Source organism: Diorhabda carinulata, chromosome 1 (assembly GCF_026250575.1).
Source record: "Diorhabda carinulata isolate Delta chromosome 1, icDioCari1.1, whole genome shotgun sequence".
Lineage (NCBI taxonomy): Eukaryota > Metazoa > Arthropoda > Insecta > Coleoptera > Chrysomelidae > Diorhabda > Diorhabda carinulata.
Genome location: NC_079460.1, coordinates 6,233,096 through 6,255,809, shown reverse-complemented (window position 1 = coordinate 6,255,809; position 22,714 = coordinate 6,233,096). Strand labels below are relative to the sequence as shown.

Below are 22,714 nucleotides of genomic sequence, written 5' to 3'. Positions count from 1 at the left end.
ATGAAATTAAGTTGAGAAAAAACATAATTGAAGGAAATTAGGATTAAAAAAAATTTATCATCATATAATTATTGTATTCAATTACTATCTTGCAACCCTATTGCTGATCTGTGGATAAAATAAAAATCGTCATATATAATTTCTTGTTTCTTAGAGTTTTCGATATGTTTATATTCCTAAATCGTCTTGATGTTAAAAAGAGATCTAAAAGTCCCGCAAATCTATTTGTTGTTTCTCATTATCTCATGCCCAACTTCTATCTACTTTTCTAATTGGTGAAACATGTAGAATAGGGCTTTTCAATCGTTTGGTTACTGTGCATAGTGAATAATTCATACTGTTATCAGGTTAATTCACTCAGGTATCCAGCAATCGATTCATTTTTAATACGCTGGATTTCGCGTTTTAGTTTTAGCTTGCTAACAAACAATAGTGGTATTTCTGAAAACAAAGTACCTAATGAATACGTAATCCTTTTATCATAATTTTTATTTGTATTTGTATGTTCTTCACTATAAAGTAAATCATAATTGTCTAGCTGAAATAACTATGTATCATAAGAAAATGAGAATCGATCTAAAAATATTTCCAATTTATCTAGGCTTATATGAGAGATTATTACTATTATCGACATTCATTCCAAAGTATTGATCCACATCCCTAATGTAATGAACCATTTTAGGTGACCAAATATGAAATAGGGAAGCAAGTTAATAAAGTAGGAAAATGGAATTACTTCAAATATGATTGAAAAGGAAATAAATTCTTGAAACAGGCGTTTCGGTGATTGTGTATCCCCGTTCGAAGTTTCCAGTTTTTAATTTTTTGCACTATCTTGTTCGACCTGTATGCTTCTCAAATGGCTTTTATTTCGTCGTCTTTAAGGTACAAGTATTGTTATGTAATCTCCTTTAATAGGTTTTTAGTATAATTTCCTTTTTTAAAAATATCTTAATTGTTATTTAACGATGCCGATTGAGCTGTACCAATTTTATAATAATTATTGATGTCTAATGGACATATGGACATAAATCCAATTCGACAAGTCTTTTTAATCCGTTCCGAATTAATATAATCGATAACTGATGGTTTATCAAGGCAATAAACAACTTTATTATTGTTTTTTGTTCATAATTCTTTTCATCTAGTTCTTCAGTTTCCTTGTTTGAATTTATTTTTTTTATTGTTTATACCAAGCAGAATTGTTCGTTCAATAATTTTTATTTATTTACCTCTTCATTCATATTAAGGAATTTATTTATACGGTATGGACACTTTTATTTAAACACTAGTCAGTTAGAACTAATGATATGTTAAAATCAGAGAAGACCATAACTCGATATTTTGTTTGGGAAAATGCCATGAAAGTATACCAACAAAAGTCTAAGAGTCAATGTAAATTATTCATAATAATAAAAATCAAAACAAACACGATACTCATTTTAAAGATTACAGAAATTAAGGACAACCCGACAATAACCGCCGCGCTGGCGTTCCTTACTAAATAAATATAGACCACAAAATTTGAGAATTGAAATTTTCTTTTTTAGTTTATAAATAAGAAAGATACATTTCCATTTCCAGTTCATCTAGACACTAGAAGTATGGAAGCCACAAGATATGGAATAATTTAGTAATTTTTGTAAACAAAAACATTTCTGCGTAATTCTAAAATTGTTATAGATTTCAAATTTACGACATATTCATAACAATTTTATGATAAAGAGATACCAATATTAGTAAAAGCCTTGAAATGAATAATCACAAATATTATCACGTTATAAATAGGTCAATAGAGAAGACGTCAGACTTATTAATACATACGTGGTGTGAACAAAAATTAAGATAATTTTTTTCGAAAAATATAGATTCAAATATCAGCATCTATTTCGTCTTATCTAAATAAGGCCTTTTAAACATAATACAAGGCTGTTTCGACGCTACAGTGTTTATATTTTTACTTTCTGCCATGTTATTATGTCATTTGTCAAAAGTATATAAATCTAAATGAAATAAATACTTCCAACAAACAAGTACGCAATATCTCTTATTAGAGGTTTCATATGAAAAGGCTATCCGCAAGGTAATTGCGGCGATAGCTTATTGCTGACCAAAAGCTCGCTGTTATTTTCGCAAAAAATTAGCCTGCGTTACGATTTATTGTCCTCTTCACTATATTCAGCTAATGAGGCACCCTCTGATTACTTTCTGCTCCCAAATTTGCGAAAGATGACTTGGTAGAACACAATTCCAGACAAATGAAGAGATGATAGGATTTTCCTGAACTTCCAAAATATTATTATTTGTATGGTTTAAAATAATAAAAAACTTGCTAGACTTAGTGCGTAGATTTAGGAGGAGATTATCTTGAATAAACATATTTTTTTATCTGCTCTTAAAATCGGCGTAAAACTGATAAAAAATAAAATGAAATCATCGCATACTTACATTACATTCTAACATCAATTTAAAAAGCTTATACAGACACACCAATAACGAAACAAACACTATAACAAGCAATTTATATTTATTCCCTCATCCACCGATGAGAAGAAAAAAAAATTATTTTAAACTAATCATCAGGCCCCATAAACAGGTACGATTCACTAGTTTATCCCACATAATTTTAAACCATTGCATATATTGCAAAAGAAATGTTTACGCATGGTACAGTCAATTTATTGAATCTTCTAACTACTCCTGGTTCCATGAGACACCCACTATCAAGTATTTCAACACACTTTTACACACAGCCACAAATCACCCAGAAGGTATCCGTGAGAATGAGACTTCTGCATGGTAACTCCAATAATTAATATTGTTTTCAACTGTATAAAACGGAATACAACATAATCATTGATTTAGCCGGATGTTTATACAATGATAGTGACATGGTTCCTTCGCACACTAAAAACACCGATTTCAATGAGATTTAGCATGTTGTCATATTTTTAAGCTACTTTTTAAATATAATTTAGTCGAAATATCGCGAAACTTTGGTTAGAGACAACATTGGATAACACCTAATTTAAAATAAGCATAACACAAAATTTTCCTACAACTTAACAATATGAACACTAAAATTTTTTCTATTTCTATTTGATTAGAAAGACACTTTCTAATAACAATATTTTGAAATATATATTGTAACTATTGCTATATTGCGTTCACTTCTTGACATTAATAATCAGTACATTCTGGTTAATTATATTGAATAGATTAAGGCGTGCGTACTGAAAGGAATATCGCAGATACGGACGAAATTGTAGAAGTAATTCAATAGCAATTCGTCGTCAGTCAGTCAGCAAAAACTGATATTCTTTACTTCCACTATTTGGACAATTTTGACTTACACCTGTATAAATCCATCGGATGCCAGACCATCATATGCGTCGGGCTTTCGTTGAAAATACACCATTTGTTGCGGTTTTGTCGCTGGTAGCATCATTAAACTTTATTTCTTCAAATATTGAGCATGTTATAATCAGTGGAGAACATCATCGCATCATAATAAATGATTTTGGGCTGGATTTCGACTGAAAAGACTCGATTGAATTCCAAGGTCGTTCGATTTGACACATCTCGCTTTTTTTTATGTCAAATGATGGCTTGAATGTCAACATTCCAAAGTCTAGAGTGCGCTTCGTTAAAATCAGATGAAAATTCCCAAATTCCCTAAATTATTTCTAAAAGTTAATGCCATGTATTTATCTTTAGAATAAACAATTGTTTTATAAGAATTTATTTTTTTCTTTTAATTTTTACAATTCAAAGCTCGGCCTCGTGAGTAATAGTCCAATAAATGTTACTGTACACCACAACGACCTCCATTACAGCGATCTTCTTTAATAAAATATCCACATATTATAAGCAGCACAAAATATATCTCTAAAAAAATGAATTAGTCTGAACAATTATAATTCCATATCTACTATTGAATAGATATCTAACCATTCCTAATATTATTTTATCCGACCAACTCTTTCCAATTTGAATTCTTTCATTTAATTCGATCATTTATTGTCAGGTCAAACTGATACTTCCATGTGCTAGAATACAACAACGTCTCAGAATGATTTAAAGTTGGAGATTTCCAAAAAATATTACCTAAGCTAAGTATAAATCTATGGATAAAATGGGGTTGTTCATTGACAATGGCGAGTGGAAGTATTTCTGAGAACGTATGACCTATAACAATAACCTTTTGTTAAACATTTCCAAAATGTTAGCAATAGAAACTCACTTTTGTTGACAAAAACATATTCTGACATTTTTCTTTGCTTACTTACAAGTTATAATAACTAAAAATTCAATATTAATAAATTTTATTTTTTCTAACTCTCTACTTCTTAGACCTTTTTACTTATATATAAATCATCACGAAAAAACAATTTTATTTATTTATTGTATGGGTATGAACATTAATTATGATACATATGGATTTTTATAGTAAACTAATTTCCACAAACATGTCCTCTTTTAAAGTGAACATACTCCATCAACTACACTTTCCTGATAAAAGCACTATTTATTATTTTGTCGGTGCACACAAAAAACTAGCTAGTTCTTAAAAAGAATTTGTGTAAGGGCTTATTCCCATAATACTGTTACTCCGATTTTCCTTTTCGTAAACAAAGAAGTCGTGAACTTCCATGATTTTATTTCTTCCGTCATTTCCTAGTTGGTTATATGGTGGCTTGTATACACTATTTTCCATAAACAAACAAATGTTTGAAAATAAATTAAAAAGTACACACAATATAAAAGTTTAAACGAAAAAGGTCACAATTGATCTGAAAACAGTTAATTTCTTGCCCTTTTGAAACATTCTAATCTCACATATAGATTAAAGATAGAATGATACCTTCTCAATATCTTCTGACAAAGTGTGGAAAAATTTATCTCTTTGGAATCAAATAAAACGATTTGAGTATTTTAGATTTATTATCATTAACATTAATTCGAACAATGCAAATTAAATTAATGGAGGATAGTTACAACTAATAATCATCCGTCGAATTTTGGTATATGTTAACATATTAAAGTATTTGGAAAAAAATCGTACGAGTCGTTAGGTACAATTTGCATACAATACGTTTTCTTCAAGCTAAAATATACTATTAAAATATTACCGAAAGAGATTATGCCATTTTACCAAGGTGCCAGTGCATAAACGATATAAATAACATTCATAAATTTTCTTGATTTTCTGTATAACAATACCTTACTCTCTTCCTCATTTGTTTTTTGTGTAATATCTGGTAGAGGTAAAATTTAAGTTTCAATCCAGATTAAGTTGACTTAGTATGAAATTCACATGAACTTATTATTGGTTTTGTTCAGCCATAACAACGTGGCAACTACATCGATTTCGTAAAAAAATTTTTATGATAGAATGTATCGTTATAAAATTCGCCGTTAACATTATGAATTTATTTTATTTAGATTGATTAAGAAGATGCATTGATATGAATATCACAATAGACGTGATGTAGTTGATAATTCGGCCAGATAGCAGGTAGATGTTCTTTTGGTGTGGTAAAAGGGCCAGAGAAATTTGGGATGCAATATTTGTACATGTAAACTCTACTAGATTCTAGGGTGCTATTTTGAAACCAGAAAAAACTGAATTAGATACATAACCTAACCTAACTCCACCTCCCTGATGTCAAAATGTGCGAAAATAGTTCAGTAACTGATTAAACAAAATAGCATGGTAAGAGTGTTAAGAGCTCTAAGAATAATTACGATTTTCCAATAATTTTGCTCTATTAAAATGTAAATTAGAGTAAATCTAGTGAAAACCATTGTGGCTTTTCCGTTTTCGGATACTTACCTGCCTCTTGTATTCAGGTATCTGTGACACTTTTTGGCCGAATTTACCTGTGAATTTAAAATGACCTTTGTGAAACGTAGGTCAGGTAGTTAATTTCGCCGAATTTACATCCCCGATAATATTCTTGTAGAAATAGTATATTATGCTCACAGCATCATACAGCATCTTCAACAAGTGCATATTCAAATGAGTTGGTTAGGATATAATTTAAGATGCTAATGTTTTATGAATTCTCAAAATTTGTGACTTTTACCTGTTTCATTTTCAAATGAATTGAGGAAAATATGTTTTCTTAAAATTTTTAGCCAATTGAAATATCCTGTATTTTCAACTGTTTTGCGCTGAGATGAGTTTCCAATGAACTGAACTTATCCACCTCCTTAACAGTCTATTATGTATACCCTTATTGAGTCGAATCCCCGATATACCCATCCCTTATGGGGTACGTGTGGTGCGACTCAATTTGAACGAATTTTCAAACAACAAAAGAGAGCTGTTAGATATTTACTCCGACTAAACAGCAGGGCTCACTGAAGGGACTTTTTAAAAGATTAAGAATTCTGACTTTTCCTTCCTCATTCATCTTTGAATCCGTTTGCCTAATTCGTAAGCACGCTTCTCCAATTTCAGAAAGATCGTTGCACGGCTATCCACTTAGGAACGCGGAGCTCGACCTTTACCTACCTACTCACGTTCAGAATTAGTTGAGGGCTCGATATTTTACAATGCAAAAAAATGCCCAATCACTTGCCAATTGAAAACAAATCGATATCATCTTCTCCCACATTCCGCAATAATTTGACGGCATATATCCTGGAAATTGCCTCCTACTCTGTAAACGACTTCTATTCTAATAATAATACTTAATTCCGGACAGACTGCATACTGGTTTAATTTTGCTATGGACTTATTTACTAATTATTACCTATTACTATTACCTATAATTTAGTTACTCATTGTGGTTCTATTCTGTATATTGAATTTTTTTACTTATTTTTATTTTTTAATTTATACAAACTTTTTTGACAATGAAGCATTTCTCTCTCTCTCTCTCTCTCTCTCTCTCTCTCTCTGTAAATTTCCATGGAAGGATCCAGTAACTACATTGATTTGTTTTATTATTACATTCTAACCAAATTATTAAGAATCGGAAACTGCGTCAGTCATAAGAAGATGATTAATTTGCACTAAACAGAATAAGACTAGTGAATGCCCAAGTCAGTTTTGTATGTCATTTGTATTGTCTGTATTTTCACATTTTTAATCAGTATATATTTTTCGATATTAGCTTTGAATATTATTGCATTATTTACTAACAAGTAATTAGCTAACTCTCTTATCAAATGTTTATGAGCGGTTTATAAATTTGGTTTGGCTTTTTATTAGCGATTTATCAGTTTTGTTTGTGCAGCTTAGTACATTTTTAGTCAGTGTTCCGAGAATATCACATTAACAGATGTTAAAAAATATTTTGGTGAGTAACTTCCTGGTTATACATATTTTTTAGAACTAATGTTAATATAATTTAAAAAAAAATAAGTATTATGTATCAGTTGCAAGTTATAATCCAAATATACTTGTCTTGTTTACTTAAATTTTCAATCACTTGAAATATGCGGCAAATTTGAAGAATGGCAGTTATTTTTTATTGAAGTTCCGAGATATTTCTTGTCAAAATTCACATCGATTATTGGGAAAATACATGTAATAACCGATGTGTTAGTTTCAGATATTATTAAAACTTAACGAAAATAAGTTGTCGTGATATATTCAGGGGGTAGCATAGGGTCTAAAGTATCCAGCCATTTTATCGAAAACAAACAAAAAACCATGCAGAGAAATACAATATTTTATATTATATAAGGGAAGGATAGAATGGCTTAACATGAAATTTTCGAATCAAATTCGCAATCTCGACCATTCGGAAAAAGGGTAGAAACTTTGTTCTTCATAAGTCGTCTCGTTGTTGTACTTTAGGGATTTTTTTACCTTTTTCTTACTTTTTCCACTGTTTCGTTATCGACATATCGACACAAATTGGAAGTAAGAATTTGGTTTTAATATTTTCTCCATAAAAAGTGAAAAAAAATTTTTTCAACTACTGGATTATACTGAATTTTTTTGTTTTTCTCTATTGAATTTCATTAACCCTTAACCGGAAGGGTGGGATTTTTAGTACACCATCGGAAAGGTGACATCTGAGAAACTACTACTGCAGTCGTAGCATACTAACATAAGAATTTGAATTGATTCCAACAAATTATTAGCTTACATTTTTTTTAAACCGCCTCAAGATACACATACATTGTCCTCTAGTACAAATAAATTCTGTCCACTACTTCGATACATTTTAAAAAACATTGAATTAACACATTAATTTTATTCAGCAAAAAAATTGTTCTTCCAGCAACCGCTAATTTTCACCTTTAGAAATGCATTAATCACACAGCGGCTTTGAGTATTATAAGCAAAATGGCAGTCAGCACTTTACAAAAACGTACCTGGTCATTCAATGAACAGCTCTTGGGCATAAGGAACATAGTTTATGTTTCTCTAGAGTAATTTGTTTCATAGAATACGGATTTAATTGTCTATGCAGTATTCTTTTTATAATATTTCGCACGTCAAACGGTAAACGCCTTATCAAATACTCATTTACTAACTGATTAGCCATTTTTTTCGCTTATGAAGATTTTTCTCCAGCATAATCAATGATGGAAGCGTTAAGAATAACTGTTAGTGGCCACCGGTGAGTACGACGACTTGTTGAACTTTTGGCGCATTTTTGTCAACTCTAACTCTAACCATTATTCTCAAGATTTTGTATTTCTGGATTCGTTTAGATGCTATCGTGCATGGAGGGAAGGAGAAGTGTGGCTTTTCCTTTTTGGTCTACATAAGAAATTATAATGGTCTCTTCTCGGAATCAGTGATCTACTAATCCTCCAATTCTGTTCCTATTTGGTAAAAACGACAGAGGAGGGTAGGGATTATTTTCGGTGTACCTACATACATATATTAGACCATTTTTTCTTAAGAGATTTATTAGCTCCATTGATGTTAACTAATTATCAGCTGTTATATTTGGTTACAGCCAAACAGCGGTTTTGCAAGATGTATCACTGCCTGACTTGGTTTCTTCTTCAGTTGCCCGAATCCATCTGAACCTCTGCCGCAGTATATGTGCACATTTTAAAATTGACTAGCATATCATATGTTGTCGCTGTCTGTCCCAATCCATATACATTTTGACAATTGTCCATAAACTTATCAAGAACTAATGAAATTGCTGCTACGGGATGTTCTTGCTTGCGAATACCTCTAGTATCGAGATCGTCAATTACATGACGTAATCGGGCCGAGGGCGTGTTCATTGATAAAATATTTACAATTATTCGCGCACAATAGTCTGATTGACGTCACCTTTCCGGTTAAGGGTTGAATTGATGGAAAATGGTAAATCCATTTGAACATATACTCAGTTATATAAGGAGTAATTCTTCTATTTTGATGATTTTGTGGTAGTAAAACATCAGAAATGAAATAAATATTGAAAAAATTATTAACATGTCGTTGTAAAAAAAATTGATTGGCGACCCCGTAGATAAATGCTCATATAGACGTCTAGGCATGGGAAAAATGGTGGTCGACGTCTGCTTGTGGCACCTCGTTCTAGGCAACTTTATGAATTAACTGCTGAGGGTGGTGCATATTATCATAAGGTCTCTCCCTCCATTATGTATTTTACACTTATACTGCTGTCATATGCACATAAATAGCCATTAATTCATTCATGATTATCTTATTGCGTCATTCTGCCTACCACAGTTACCGTTTTCTGAACCAGCTCAAACCTTGACAAGAGTGATCCGCTGCCAAGCTATATACAAACTCTCCTTGAGACTACACAAGGAAGTGCGAGTGTGTGAGTGTCAGAGGACGCAAGGGGCGAGTCAATCAACTCCACTTCCGCGCTCGTTCACTTTTCTGTTACTGCCAGTAACGATACGTGCAATTTTTTATTATGATGGAGTGGAGTAACGATTTATGCCTGACTTTTCTGAAATTGTACCAAATAGAATTAATCATTTGGAATCTACAAAATCCTCACCACAAGGACAAAAATATAGTGAATGATGCATGAGATCAGACGGATGAGTAATATCGTCCAGCTGCGGTGTTTTGATGTCATCTCATCCGCCTCCTCTTCCATTTTGACTTTATTTTTTCAGTTAGGTAACATAAACACTATTCGTAGCGGCCAACTGAATAAATCAAAAGTAATAGATGACTAGCAATTCTGCCGCTTCCATTCATCAAGACTCATGTCGAGAGTCTTTAGGAGGCGCCTCGCGTGTATCAGATGAAGCACTGTTTTTGGATGTTGTGAAAAAAAATCAAAAGCTTGAGTAAGGTGATAGGTCTAATATGAGCAAATTAATAGGTTTACCATCCACTTCCAACTACTGATCAGCAATTTGATATGTATAACCAAAACCATTTTGTGTAGCTAATTGCCTGAAGCGGTGGACGCCTTGGTTGAACAGCTGATTTTGTTCTTCAGTAGATTCGTTAAACTGTTTTACTAATTTACTGACTAAAGACCTTTTATAAAATTCCTGTTTAATATGGATTATATAGATAGATGGAGGAATTTATTTAATTCTAAATATTATTACTTTAACTAGCTTTAGGTGTTGAACATTCAATCATTTAGATAGTAATAATCATTTAGAAATAATAAAAAATGTGAGGATTGTTAATACAAATTTTAAATAAACTAGATCTGTTTAAATTTTTTTAAAGTTAAAAAATTTGGTTTTATTCCATGGACCGTTTATATAATCATTTTTTTGATACGGTTACGAACAAGGGGATGCACGGTAGAATAAAAATCCTTGCCTAACTAATTCTTTTAAAGTCTCTTCTGAAAACTAAATGTGAATCTTGAGTTATACTACCAAATCAAGTTTCACGGACCATTTCCTCTCCATCTTATTTAAAAATACATAAAAAAGTGATAATTGGCTATGCTTACCATTAGCTTAAATTAGCACCAATACCATCAGCTCTTACGTTTAGTGCGTTACCGCAGTTCATACTTACAGGACCGAACTATTCACACTGGTCAATATAAAATTAATTAATAATGCTTATATATTTTCTGTAACGGCTGTATATCAAATTACTACAATACTATGTGTATTATATTATCTGAAAAATCACTGTAAACCTGCCCATAACTTTAGGAAGAAAAGTTTCATAAAAAAACGATTAAACACTGCTTTAAAATATTTCCAAGCTCGTAGCTTTCTGCTTATTGGCGAGACCACATATTGATAAATTTTTTACAAAATAAGTAAGGTTGAAATTTTTCCTCTATAATAATTAGGATTACCTGACAATTATTTTGAACTGTTATTTGATTTACTAATTTCAAAAGTAGTTTGTATTTACTAATCATTTGATATAAATAGAATTGAACTGTGCTTGCACACATTTCTTTTGTTTTCCCTTTATATTTAAAACCCAGTAGTTTTGGGAAGTTCTTAAACCTTTGACGGTTACACGACGACAATTGCGAGACAAATTTATTGTCCAAGATGGGGCACACAGGTTCCCCATAAAAACAAAAAAAGGTTTGCAAAGGAAGAAAGGTTCATGATCTAGTAAAATATGACATAAGCACATTAAAGGATGCATTGACTACAAATTTGGAGAACAAACAAACATGGGAGGATATCGAGATGGATGGACAGAGATTGAGAAAACAATGAAGGATGTGACACAGCAACAACTACGACGAGTGGAGAAGAGGACAAAGAAAGAATGGTTTGATGAAAACTGCAAACAGGCATTAGAAGAAAAACAGCAGCAAGACAGAGAATTTTGAAAGACCCAAAGAAAAGGAAGAAAGCAAAGAAAATATGCTGAGAGAAGAAACGAAAGCATCTGAAGGACAAACTGAAAATTTTGAAGAACATGAACAAAGACATTAGAAATTTTTATCAAGAGGCAAAAAGAAGTAAGATACCAAAGAAGACCGGACAGAAATATTACAGAGACAAAGACGTCTCACTCATAGGAGAAAACTGGACAGGCGGAAGGAATATTTCAATGAACTGCTAAACGATGGAACAAAAAGGAATAAGGAAGACGAATTTGAAGAAGAGGAACCAATCTCGGTAGAGGAAATACCATCGAATATAGAAGTAGAGGGAATAATAAAGTGCCGTTAGGAATGGGATTTCAATAGAAGTTATGAAGTATGGTGGTGAACCCTTAAGGACGCGAAATATAATTTGATTAAAAACATATGGGAATAAGGTGAATAGGTGAAACATTGCCGCACTGATTTCTAAAAGTGTGAGTTCTTTTTATTAATAGGGAAACCTACTTTCTAGATTTGCTTCGTATTACATTGTTACCTTGTTAATTATTTAATCAATCTTTCTATAAAACAACCAAGTGTAGACATATCTTATGTATCTTTCTCCGAATATTCTTTTCAATTTCGTCAATACGAGGATGTATTGATATCTAATTAGCCTAGACCAGTTCCATGCATAAACAACAAATTGCGTTACCATAGCAACGAACAATAACTTATTAGAAGTGTCAGTGTCAGTCAAAAAAGTAAACCAGAGTTACGCAATAAATTAAAAGAAAAAAGATGTCCACCAAAATTGTGAAAATCGAAAAATTGGAGTATCGAGCCATCATCAAGTACCTGTATTTTAAAAGGTTAACAGGTAAGCAGATTTACGAAGATAAGCTTAATACCCTTGGTGATCAATGTCTTTAGTATGCGACCGTAATATATTGGACTGCAAGCTTCAAAAGAGGTAAATTTTCCATTGAAGATGATGACCGATCGGAAAGGCCAGTTTCTGTGTCAGTCCCCGAAAATATCGATGCAGTTCATGACATGATTTTATCATACCGTCGAATTGGGCTAAAACGGGTATCTGAAGCACTGAATATTTCATACTAACGCGTTCATCATATAGTTCCTGTTAATTTGGACATGAGAAAAATTGCTGCAAAATGGATCCCCAAATGTTTGAAGCATTGCGTTCGATCTGTGTTCGATTTGAAAACGATGTAGACTTCTAAAATCGATTTGTTATTATGGATGAGACTTGGGTATATTTCTACGATCCAGAAAGAAAGCAACAATCGATGGAATGGCGACACTCTGGTTCTCCATGACCTAAGAAGTTTCGCGCCCAAAAATCTGCTGGAAAAGTTCTTGCTTCAGTTTTTTGGGATTTCCATGGAGTAATCATGATTGATTTTTTAGATAAAGGTAGAACAGTAGCTATCCAAAGGTGTTTTGTTTTTGCAGGACAACGCCCATGCACACAAATCTCGTGTTGCCATGTATTTAGGGTTTGAATTATTGGAAACCCCCCCCTTATTCACCAGATTTGTCTGCGTCCGACTATCATCATCCCTTTCTTCAACTGAAAAAAAGTTTAAAAGGTCGTAAATTTTCGAGGAGGTAATAAAAGCTGGGAAGGTCTGATTTGCAGAGCAAAAAGAAACATTTTTTTTTTGAGAGAGAGAAAGGAGAATATGTTGAGTAATAAAATATTTTGACATTGAAATTTTGTTTGGTTCTATAGTAGGCTAAGAATTTTTCAATATATCCTCGTACATTCAATCATATTGGCGTCTCTTTCTGTTTCAGTAACACATCTTTTACTGTTATTGTTTGTGGTTATTGCACGAGACTTCAAATCAATTAACAATATTATTTAAATGAGTAATTATATATATACTAAAGAAATGATTCAAATAAGATCTGACATTCACGTGTTAAATGATAAGAGCTAGACCACCCCTGGTAGGTAGACGTCAAAAGAGTACATATGGCGTTAGGAAATTAATCCATTCCATTTCCAGTTCTAGACCACATGTTGTTAATTGCTCTTCATATTTAATTCATCTTGCTATTGCCCCACGAAATTTTCTAATTTATTTATATATCAATCCGCATATCACCAATTTTGTATTTCGTGTCATTCTGCTCGGTTGTGTGTGTTGTTGTGTGTACAACCACATCAAGCTTACACTCATAGGGTTTAAAGGGGTTAATTGTCCAGAATGTATTCCTAACTTTGGATATATAACGTTGATGAAATTGTAAAACATATCTTTACAAAAATGTCACATCCTATCAATGTGTAATAAAATTTAGATAAAATTAGAAATTAAGAAACCAAGCTTATAACTTTCTAATTTATTAGAATTTTTCAACTTCTTACTCACTTCAAATAACTTAGGCAGGTAATTAATTTAAGATCTTCGACAGTAGAGTCATTTTACATCTTGTATGTATGATATTGGTTTTAACTGGGCTTACCGTTATTTCCAACTTGCTACTAGCGTCTACATCATTTATACACGGAATAACTCTTATCTTTTTTGTGTGCTTTGGATGAGGTTTGTCAAGAGCTGCTCACATGTCAATACTATATACTCCTAAAATCAAGATTTTCAAATTGGTAGGCCGTAAGTGTGTGATCACTGGTTTGATTCTACTCTGCTAATGATCAAATGGATTAGAAACACTATATTTTCGAGCGAAGCTAAGTCCATTGCTCGCTTTTGGCGGTCCAAGTCTTCGAGGTATTCCCACATTTTTGAAAGTGTTGCGATGACATGAAAAATAGTTTAAATACGCGAAATCCGGTTTTAACCATAGTTTGGACAAAAAAGTATTATTTAACTCTTGACTGAAATTGATACAATGTGACTCATGTGAAATCTGAAAAAAACTTATTGATTTCAATAGTTTTCATGTCAAATAATAAAACACCTACTTGAAGACAAATATTTCAATGTTTATTCCCAGAGGATATTATGATACTACTCCGTAATCGAAAACTGAAAAGGGTCATTAGCGATTTTTTCACAAAAACCATATCTACGCTACTGAATTCAAAATTAGTTCGGAAACTATACTTATCTAACAATTACAATAAAACACAGATTAAGTGGATTTTACGTTTAATTTTTTTCATAATTCTTAGAATAACCAACGATTTAAAAAAAAATATATAGTACTTAATGAAACGAATATTTAATTAAAGAAACGAATTACATGCAATTGAGTAAATAATGAATCATAATTTGACAGTTATGATATGTCTTTAAAGAGAAAATCATAGAAGTGTCAGCGAGGTTTGTAGAATATTTAATGCTAGACTTATAAATCTAATTACAGAAAATATTCAATGAAACTATGATCAGTTCAAGATATGCTAGTATAAATTTAATTGTTCGTCAAGCAGCTATTCACAGGTGTCTCAAAACAAATAAGATTGAGACTGTTAACCGAAATTCTCACACGTTGCAAAAAAGCGAGTCAGAGCGCTTGAAATATAGTTTATGGACTCGAGGAGAATAATGAAACAACAAATATTTTTTGAAAAATGTGATGTTTACCGAGGAAACCATGGAAACTACAAATGAAGCATCATTATAAAATTGTCGTATGTACCCCAGGTAACAAACTTTAAAATTCAATATTTCCAGAAACTTTAAATATGGTATGGGATACGAAAAGATCGAATGATTGGTCTTTTCAATATATTGTATTGAAATGCAGAAAACTTTCCAATTAAATGAGTGTTCAGTGTATCATGCTACAGCTGTGAAACAATGGCTGAACGAATATTATCCAAACAAATATAAGTCGTAGTAGTCCACTGATTTGATTTCTATGAATAACAACACAAACATTCTACAAAACCCTCCAAAGGGACAGAAACGAACTGTATTAATTTGTTAGGCATGAGCGAGAATTGCTTCTCAAGAACCGATCAATGTAATTGAAAACATTAAGAGCTACGATAAATGTATCGAAGTAGGATAAAACTGATTGTTCTATTTTGTTATTCTATTCTGTTAAAGTTAATTTTTCTATTCTAGTTTATCAGAAATGAAGTTCGTCCGTTTGATGTTGAATGTATTTCGGCTCGGTTTTAATGAATATTGCTTTAATGTCTACTGTTAGTTTCCAAAAAAATCAAGAAAAAAGAATTTCCAATGTCATCTATTGTTCGTTAGTTAAGTTAGAAAGTTTTCGGACCATAAATTGTCATAACTCTGGTATTGATAAATATTTTTGTGAATTTTTTGCAATACATATTTGAAAGTAAACATTTTTCTTTGTTTTGTCGGTTTACATAAGATAATTTGTCCATACTCATGAAAAACTACTTCTATGATTATATCCCTTTCAACATTTCTCATTTTACAATTGTTTATATGGTGACTTATATTCACCATTTTATATATTTAAATAAACGTCACAGAACAAATTCAAAAAGTATTCACAAAATACAAGATGTCTTTCGAGACTGCAAATGAACTGGAATTCAGTCGTTGGCCTGTTGAGACATTTTAATCTCTTATATAGGTAGAAGGTAGAATGATACCTGGATAATACCTTTTGGGAGATTGTAAAAGTGAACAGAAAGATTTTTCATTTGGAAGCATTGGAAACAATTTGATTGCGGAATAAAGAAATGATTTATTATATGTACATGCAACTACTAACAATGCAGACAATGCAAGTTTTCGTTTATAGTGGGTTATCACTAATAGAGCCATCCGTAGAATAGGACTTACAGTTACTTTGAAATATTTTGATAGAATTTTCAACAGCTTAAAAAAATTGTTATAATTTCGCATTTATCTATTATGAACAAATCTTGCATCATTTAACAAATAAATAGTAAATGTTCTATTTTACATTAATTTTCAAAATATTGAATTGGAATCAAACAATTTCAATAAAGACCAAACAATAGTTTCTGCAATATAAGTGTATGACTCAATCTATTGTAATGCGAAGTTTTTTCATACTATATTCTTATATCTAGAAATTTGAAAATATACTTCAACTTCTGATAAAGTTCTACTCAACTATGAACTAATCTAAACCGCTGGTACTTCAGCAATGTGATCTCATTAAATAACGAACTCAGTTGCTGCAGCTTCTCTACTATCTTTTCCTCAATATGGAAAACGATAACTATAATTAAAAATGTGGTTCCTTCCAAAGGTAAACAGATTAAACAAAATGAATAAATAAATAAAAAATAACGTTCAAAAGACTAAAAATTATGATAAAAACAAAAACTTTTAACGAAATGTTACTACTGACGTTTTATTTGTTTATTTGTTCTTTTAAATATTAATAGATAAATAATTTATTTTTTATAATTAAACCAGTAAATAAGAAAGGGGATGTGCCACTCTGCATGAATTATAGGGGCATTACTTTATTGGATGTCGTATACAAAGTCCTAGCTAGAACTATAGGAAATAGATTAGGCTAAACAAGTGAGTGAGTACCAGGGAGGTTTCAAAAAGTCAACTGGTAATCAAATTTTCATTCTGAAAGCAATCGAGAACAGTAGATATGACCAAGTATTAAACTTGAATTCAAGCAAGTGTATGATTCAATAGGTGAAAAACATTTGTTCCAAGCACTAGCAGCACTCTGAAAACTAAGAAAATACTAAATTTGGTAAAAATGACACTGTATAACACCAATAATGAAATAGTTATTGAAGGAAGCCTATAGGAAAATTTTGAAACAAAAAGAGGTTTAAAGCAAGGAGACCCATTACCAACCTTTTACTAGAAATGATACTGAGAAGTAGTGGTATCCGAACCCAAGAGATGATTTACAACAGCAAAACACAAATACTTGCCTACGTAGATGATGTGGTGCTTATAAATCGAACTAAAAAAGAACTAGAGGAAATGTTTCTATTCTTTGAAAAGAATGCAAAAGAATATGGACTACACATGAATGAACAAAAGGAGATGGGGATAGATTTAAACAACTTCAACCAATTAAAAGTGACAAGTTAGTAAAACAGGGAGTATAGATTTGATAAAGTCCAGTAGTTAGAATATGTGGGAGTGACAGTGACAAACGAAGGAGGTGAAACCTGGGAAATTGACAAAAGACTAGCGGGAGGAACAAAACGTTTGGAGCCTTAGGAGGACTATTAAGATCAAAAAATATTTCAAGAGTCGCCAACTTACGCATTTACAAGACAGTTATACAACCAACGGTGCTGTATGACAGTGAGAGTTGGATCAAAACAAAATTAACATATAGGAGAAAAAGGTATTAAGGTGAATTTTCGGAGGAGTGCGAGAGTAAAACGAGTGGAGAAGAAGAACGAACCCAGAGATCAAAGAACTGTATGGTCAAGCTGAGATGGGATATGTGGTCATAGCAAAAAGACTCCGTTGGTTGAATGCGGCATATAACTAGAATGGACTAAGACAGTTGGGTGAAAATATCCTTGTAAGGGGAGAAGGTGCGAAAAGGAAAAGAGGACGTTCACGGGAAAAATTGATAGAATATTGACGTTTCGACTTAATTTTTGATAAAGACTGTTGAGTCGAAGCGTCAAAATTTATCTTTCTTTTGAAAATTATCAAAAAAGAACTAATTTTGAAACGGAAGAGACCTAAAAAATATATATGGATTGTAAAGAAGTCTTTGTCAGCTATATTATGAGCGGTTTCTTATTGGGAAATAAGAAATCACTAATAATATAGCTGGCAAAGACTTCAATATCGTTCAGAATAGCGTCCATTGTTAAATATACATTTTTTAACAATCACTTCTTCAAAATTTAGTGCCACAACCTATGAAAAAAATTGTCTTTATTTAGTAGACAAATAGTTGTCAGTCACAGTTGAATGAAATTTACTTTTATTCTGTTAATTGTATCTTCCGACGAAATTGATAAATAATGTTTTGTTACAATTGTGGATAGATTGTTTTGGTTTATCTTTTAAGCGATAATTTTATACAACAATAGAATATCATTTCTTCTTCATTCAAAATTTAGTATATTAATTCGAACTAGAAAATTTGATAAGTCTAATTTAGATCGATTATAATATATATATATATATATATATATATATATATATATATATATATATATATATATATATATATATATATATATATATATATATATATATATATATATATATATATATATATATAGTATAGTATTATTCTTTAATGATTCATCAAGTTTCTTGTCACGTAACCTGATCTAAAAACTAAAAATGATTCAAATATTTATTTCAGGTGCCAATATTTGTGATAGCAATTGAAGTTATTAAAACGGTGATAATAAAAGAGTTATTAGAGGAAATGAACTTTTGTTACAATGTATTGAAAGGCGAAATAAAAAAGATTAAAATAATTGTTCATTGTTTTTTTCCTGAATTATCATACAGATGGCGTCGCAAATAGAAATTAACAATTTTGGTAAATGCTTATATAAAATACTCGAAAACCTTTCAAGCTTTGCTTGATAGATATTTTGATAACGGAACCAAAAAAAATTAATCATTGATTTATTGGTTGATTTTACATATAGTTGATGATACAGTATGGTTTGATCATCAAGAAGAATTAGTTACATCAAGAATTATAAAAAAATCCATTAAATCATATTTGTATAGTTTACATTCTACTTATATCAAAGAACGATGAAAGTTTTATTTTACAAGAACATTTGTTTATAGAAAATCTGTTTTTCGAACATTATTCGCAACTTGTATGAGTGAAATCAAAAAAATTCTTCAATACACAACTGTTAACGAAACTTCGATCCTTCGCAAATCGCAGAAATCTAGGCACACGATAAATCTTCACTCCTATGACCTTTATTCTAGTAGTTTGTCTAGTTTCTTATTTATTATTTCGTACTGAACATTACATAATAAATAATTTAGTATTAAGCAGCCTTGGTGTATAATTATTGAGAATTTCTTTTATATTTAGTACCATTGGTCATTAAATATTAATGACGTTCTGTGAGTATACATTTAATATAGTTGATAAAGTGGTTGAATCATAAGCATAATTTTATAAACCCACATAATGTGTCAAAATGCCTAATGGCGAACCATGATATGAAGTTGTAGAATGTCATTTTCCGCCAAAATCTTCAAACATAGTGAAGATAACAAACATCATGAGTCATGAGCTCATCCATTATAGTTAGCAACTAGACAGCAGTGTCGCGTACATCTGTATTTATATCTGATGTTATTTTGAATGTTGTTATTTGAATAATGAGAATTAAATATTTTATTATATTATAAACTTTCGTACCACTATTCTCAATTGATCAATTCCCTAAGGATGAATTCATAGTTATTCAAAACTTTAGAATATATATTAAAAAGAGTCACTCACAACAAGCAATTAAGATAACGCCACACTAATCATCTTACCAAGTGGTCTAAGACTTTCGTTGAATTTATGTTGTACTGTAAAGTTGTTCTTATTCATATAAACAGTAATCAATAATAAAACAGGTAGGATAAATTGAGGGACTTGGAGGAAGAGGTTAACAAGCCACTAAGTCGCATATTTTAGTTATTTCAAATCCTACATTCAAAGCAAATCCTGAAATTATTATTTTTAATCGAGCACAAAACTTTTGTAATTTTTGGAAAAAATGTGGCTCACTTCCCTTTTCAGCTTAAAAAGTAGGCCCTGTTATAAAGTATCCAAAATAATTATTCTCTTAACATCACACAAAATAAACTAAAAAAAAATTATTCTCCTTCGTCATTGGTATTATTTCGAACGACTTGTGATTCTCTAACAGCGTTATACCATTCTTCTGGTGAGTAGACTTGTTTCAGATATTTTTTCTGCTTCTCAATGGCAGCAAAATCCCTATCGTATGGTCAGAGTGTGTTCGCCGGCACAAGAAATCGATGTTCAATGACTTTCGCGTATCATCTGTACCCATAACCACATTACCGTCCAGTTTATGTTCTGTCCACCACAGTTGTCAGTAAAAAATGTTAGTTCTTCTGCTTAAAGGGCAGTACGATCAATATATTTAGTTGCTCTCTCGTTTTGCTTTGTGTTGTGGCCACATGAACACGAATGCTCGACCTGTGTTACAGTTACAGACTCCAAGATTGTTCATTCAGGACTTTCTAAGGTAGAACGCTTTTCCTTCAGTCAAATCCGACACTGAAAGACCTTGTTGAAGGTCAAAAAAAATAACAAGTTTCTTGTTTCCTTGTGTGGCTTCTTCAGTTTCATTATTAAGGTTATCTTGCATTGCTTGTGCTCTTCTTTTGTGTAGTTCTAAATTAGATTTAATTATCTTAGTTTAGCTTCGTCGTTTTCAGTTGGCTCGAGTAATGTTTTGTACCGATGACATATTTCACACGTGTCGCTCTTTGGCAGTTTCGTCACTGTTTGAAATCGCACATTCCTCGCAAATCTGTGTGAATATATTCTTGTGTTAGAGTTTTGAAGACCATGAATAGAAAGGAAATTCTTGCATTTCATTTTATCAACTCGTTCTATCTGAAAAATGTGTTACGAGTTACGAGCAGAAGTTTGTTTCTCTGTCTTCTTGGGGTAATTTCTTTTTTTAAGGATAGCTTTTATTGTGGCAAATAGATACGCATTCTGTGTGTCATACGAATCCAAATTCCAGAAATAATGGGAAACTGTCTCTTTTTAGCCTAAAACCAATGATCTGCAAATCTTTTTTGCAATAACATAGAGGTCCTATGGTTTTGAGGGGAATTTTTTTACCATTCCAGTGAACATAGGCGCGGCCCAAATTTTTGTATTTTTTTGCAAGCCACATATACACGGGAATATTATTTTCTAGAAAAGGTAATAAACCGCTACTGACTTTATCTTTGAACTGTTTCAACCATTATTTATATTACTGAAAAGTGACATAATAAAAAATCCAATAAAAAAATCGAGTGATAAGCCAATATTTACATGGAAAAGTTACTACTATCATGCTTAAAAGGGAATAAGCCACATGTTTTTTATACATATCGAAGTATCATATAATATTTATCCTTTACACTATCATCTGATCTGCAGTCTGATCTACAGAACTAGTAGAACTATCACTATTTTGGAGCACTTTACGGTTAACACCTGCTGAACTTGTCGACGTCATGTTAAATCGCATGTGGTTTGTGTCCTTCCTCCAAGCCTCTCAATTATTCACATGGTGTATCTTACTTTAATTTATTTATACACTAACTATTCACTTACACGCTTAACTATTCACTAATATTCAATTTATTTACACAATTAACATCTAATTTATTTAAATTCTTGGTATTCCACTTCTGCATCATTCGTCACTTTCCCGATGTACTCACTAGGCCATCGAATTGTTGACTAACTTAACGGCTGCTAGACTCTCGATTTATACATTAAAACTGGATATCTTACATTCTTGAGATCCCTGGATTGCAGTAAGGAAACAAAAAGGCCTTTTTAGAAATTGTCTATATAAAAACAATAACAGGAAAAGGAAAACCAATCTTACAAAAATGAATAGGTACCTGGCAGTACCTAGTAGAGTAGCGAGAAATAGAGAGTTATAAGGGTGATTCCATTATAACTGTGATATTCAATGTCCTGTATTGTTTTTTTGTACTAGTCATTAATTAATAATCAATTAATAAAAATTTTGTGTTAATTGAATAATTCTTAAGATATTTAAACATTATTTTTATACAATATAACTTGCCACTTAAAGAAAACTTATACTACATCACTTGAATGTCAGTACCGTGTCATGTCCATTCCTAGAATTTACCGATAAATTATTAATTTTTTTTGTCGTAACAAATGATTTAAACTAATTACCTTATAAATTCTAATGTTTATGATCAAACTGAGGAAAATTGATGCACTTGTTGTTTAATATCTTAAGTTACCATGTCAGTACCGTGGATAAATGAGTCAGTACCGTGGAACTCACAATCCGACATTTGTGTCTTGCTCGTGATACTTTGAAGTTGTAG

The 22,714-nt window shown here is 31.5% G+C and overlaps 1 protein-coding gene across 1 annotated transcript in view; it reads left to right on the top strand.

The window, feature by feature from the left end:
- The first annotated feature begins 7,065 nt into the window (after positions 1 to 7,065).
- Positions 7,066 to 22,714, top strand: part of LOC130900500 (latrophilin Cirl) — a 267,383-nt gene continuing 251,734 nt past the window's right edge. The window contains exon 1 of the mRNA XM_057811218.1: positions 7,066 to 7,310. Within this exon, the coding sequence (XP_057667201.1) occupies positions 7,293 to 7,310 (18 nt within the window). The 5' untranslated portion in view covers positions 7,066 to 7,292. The remainder of the gene's footprint in view (positions 7,311 to 22,714) is intronic.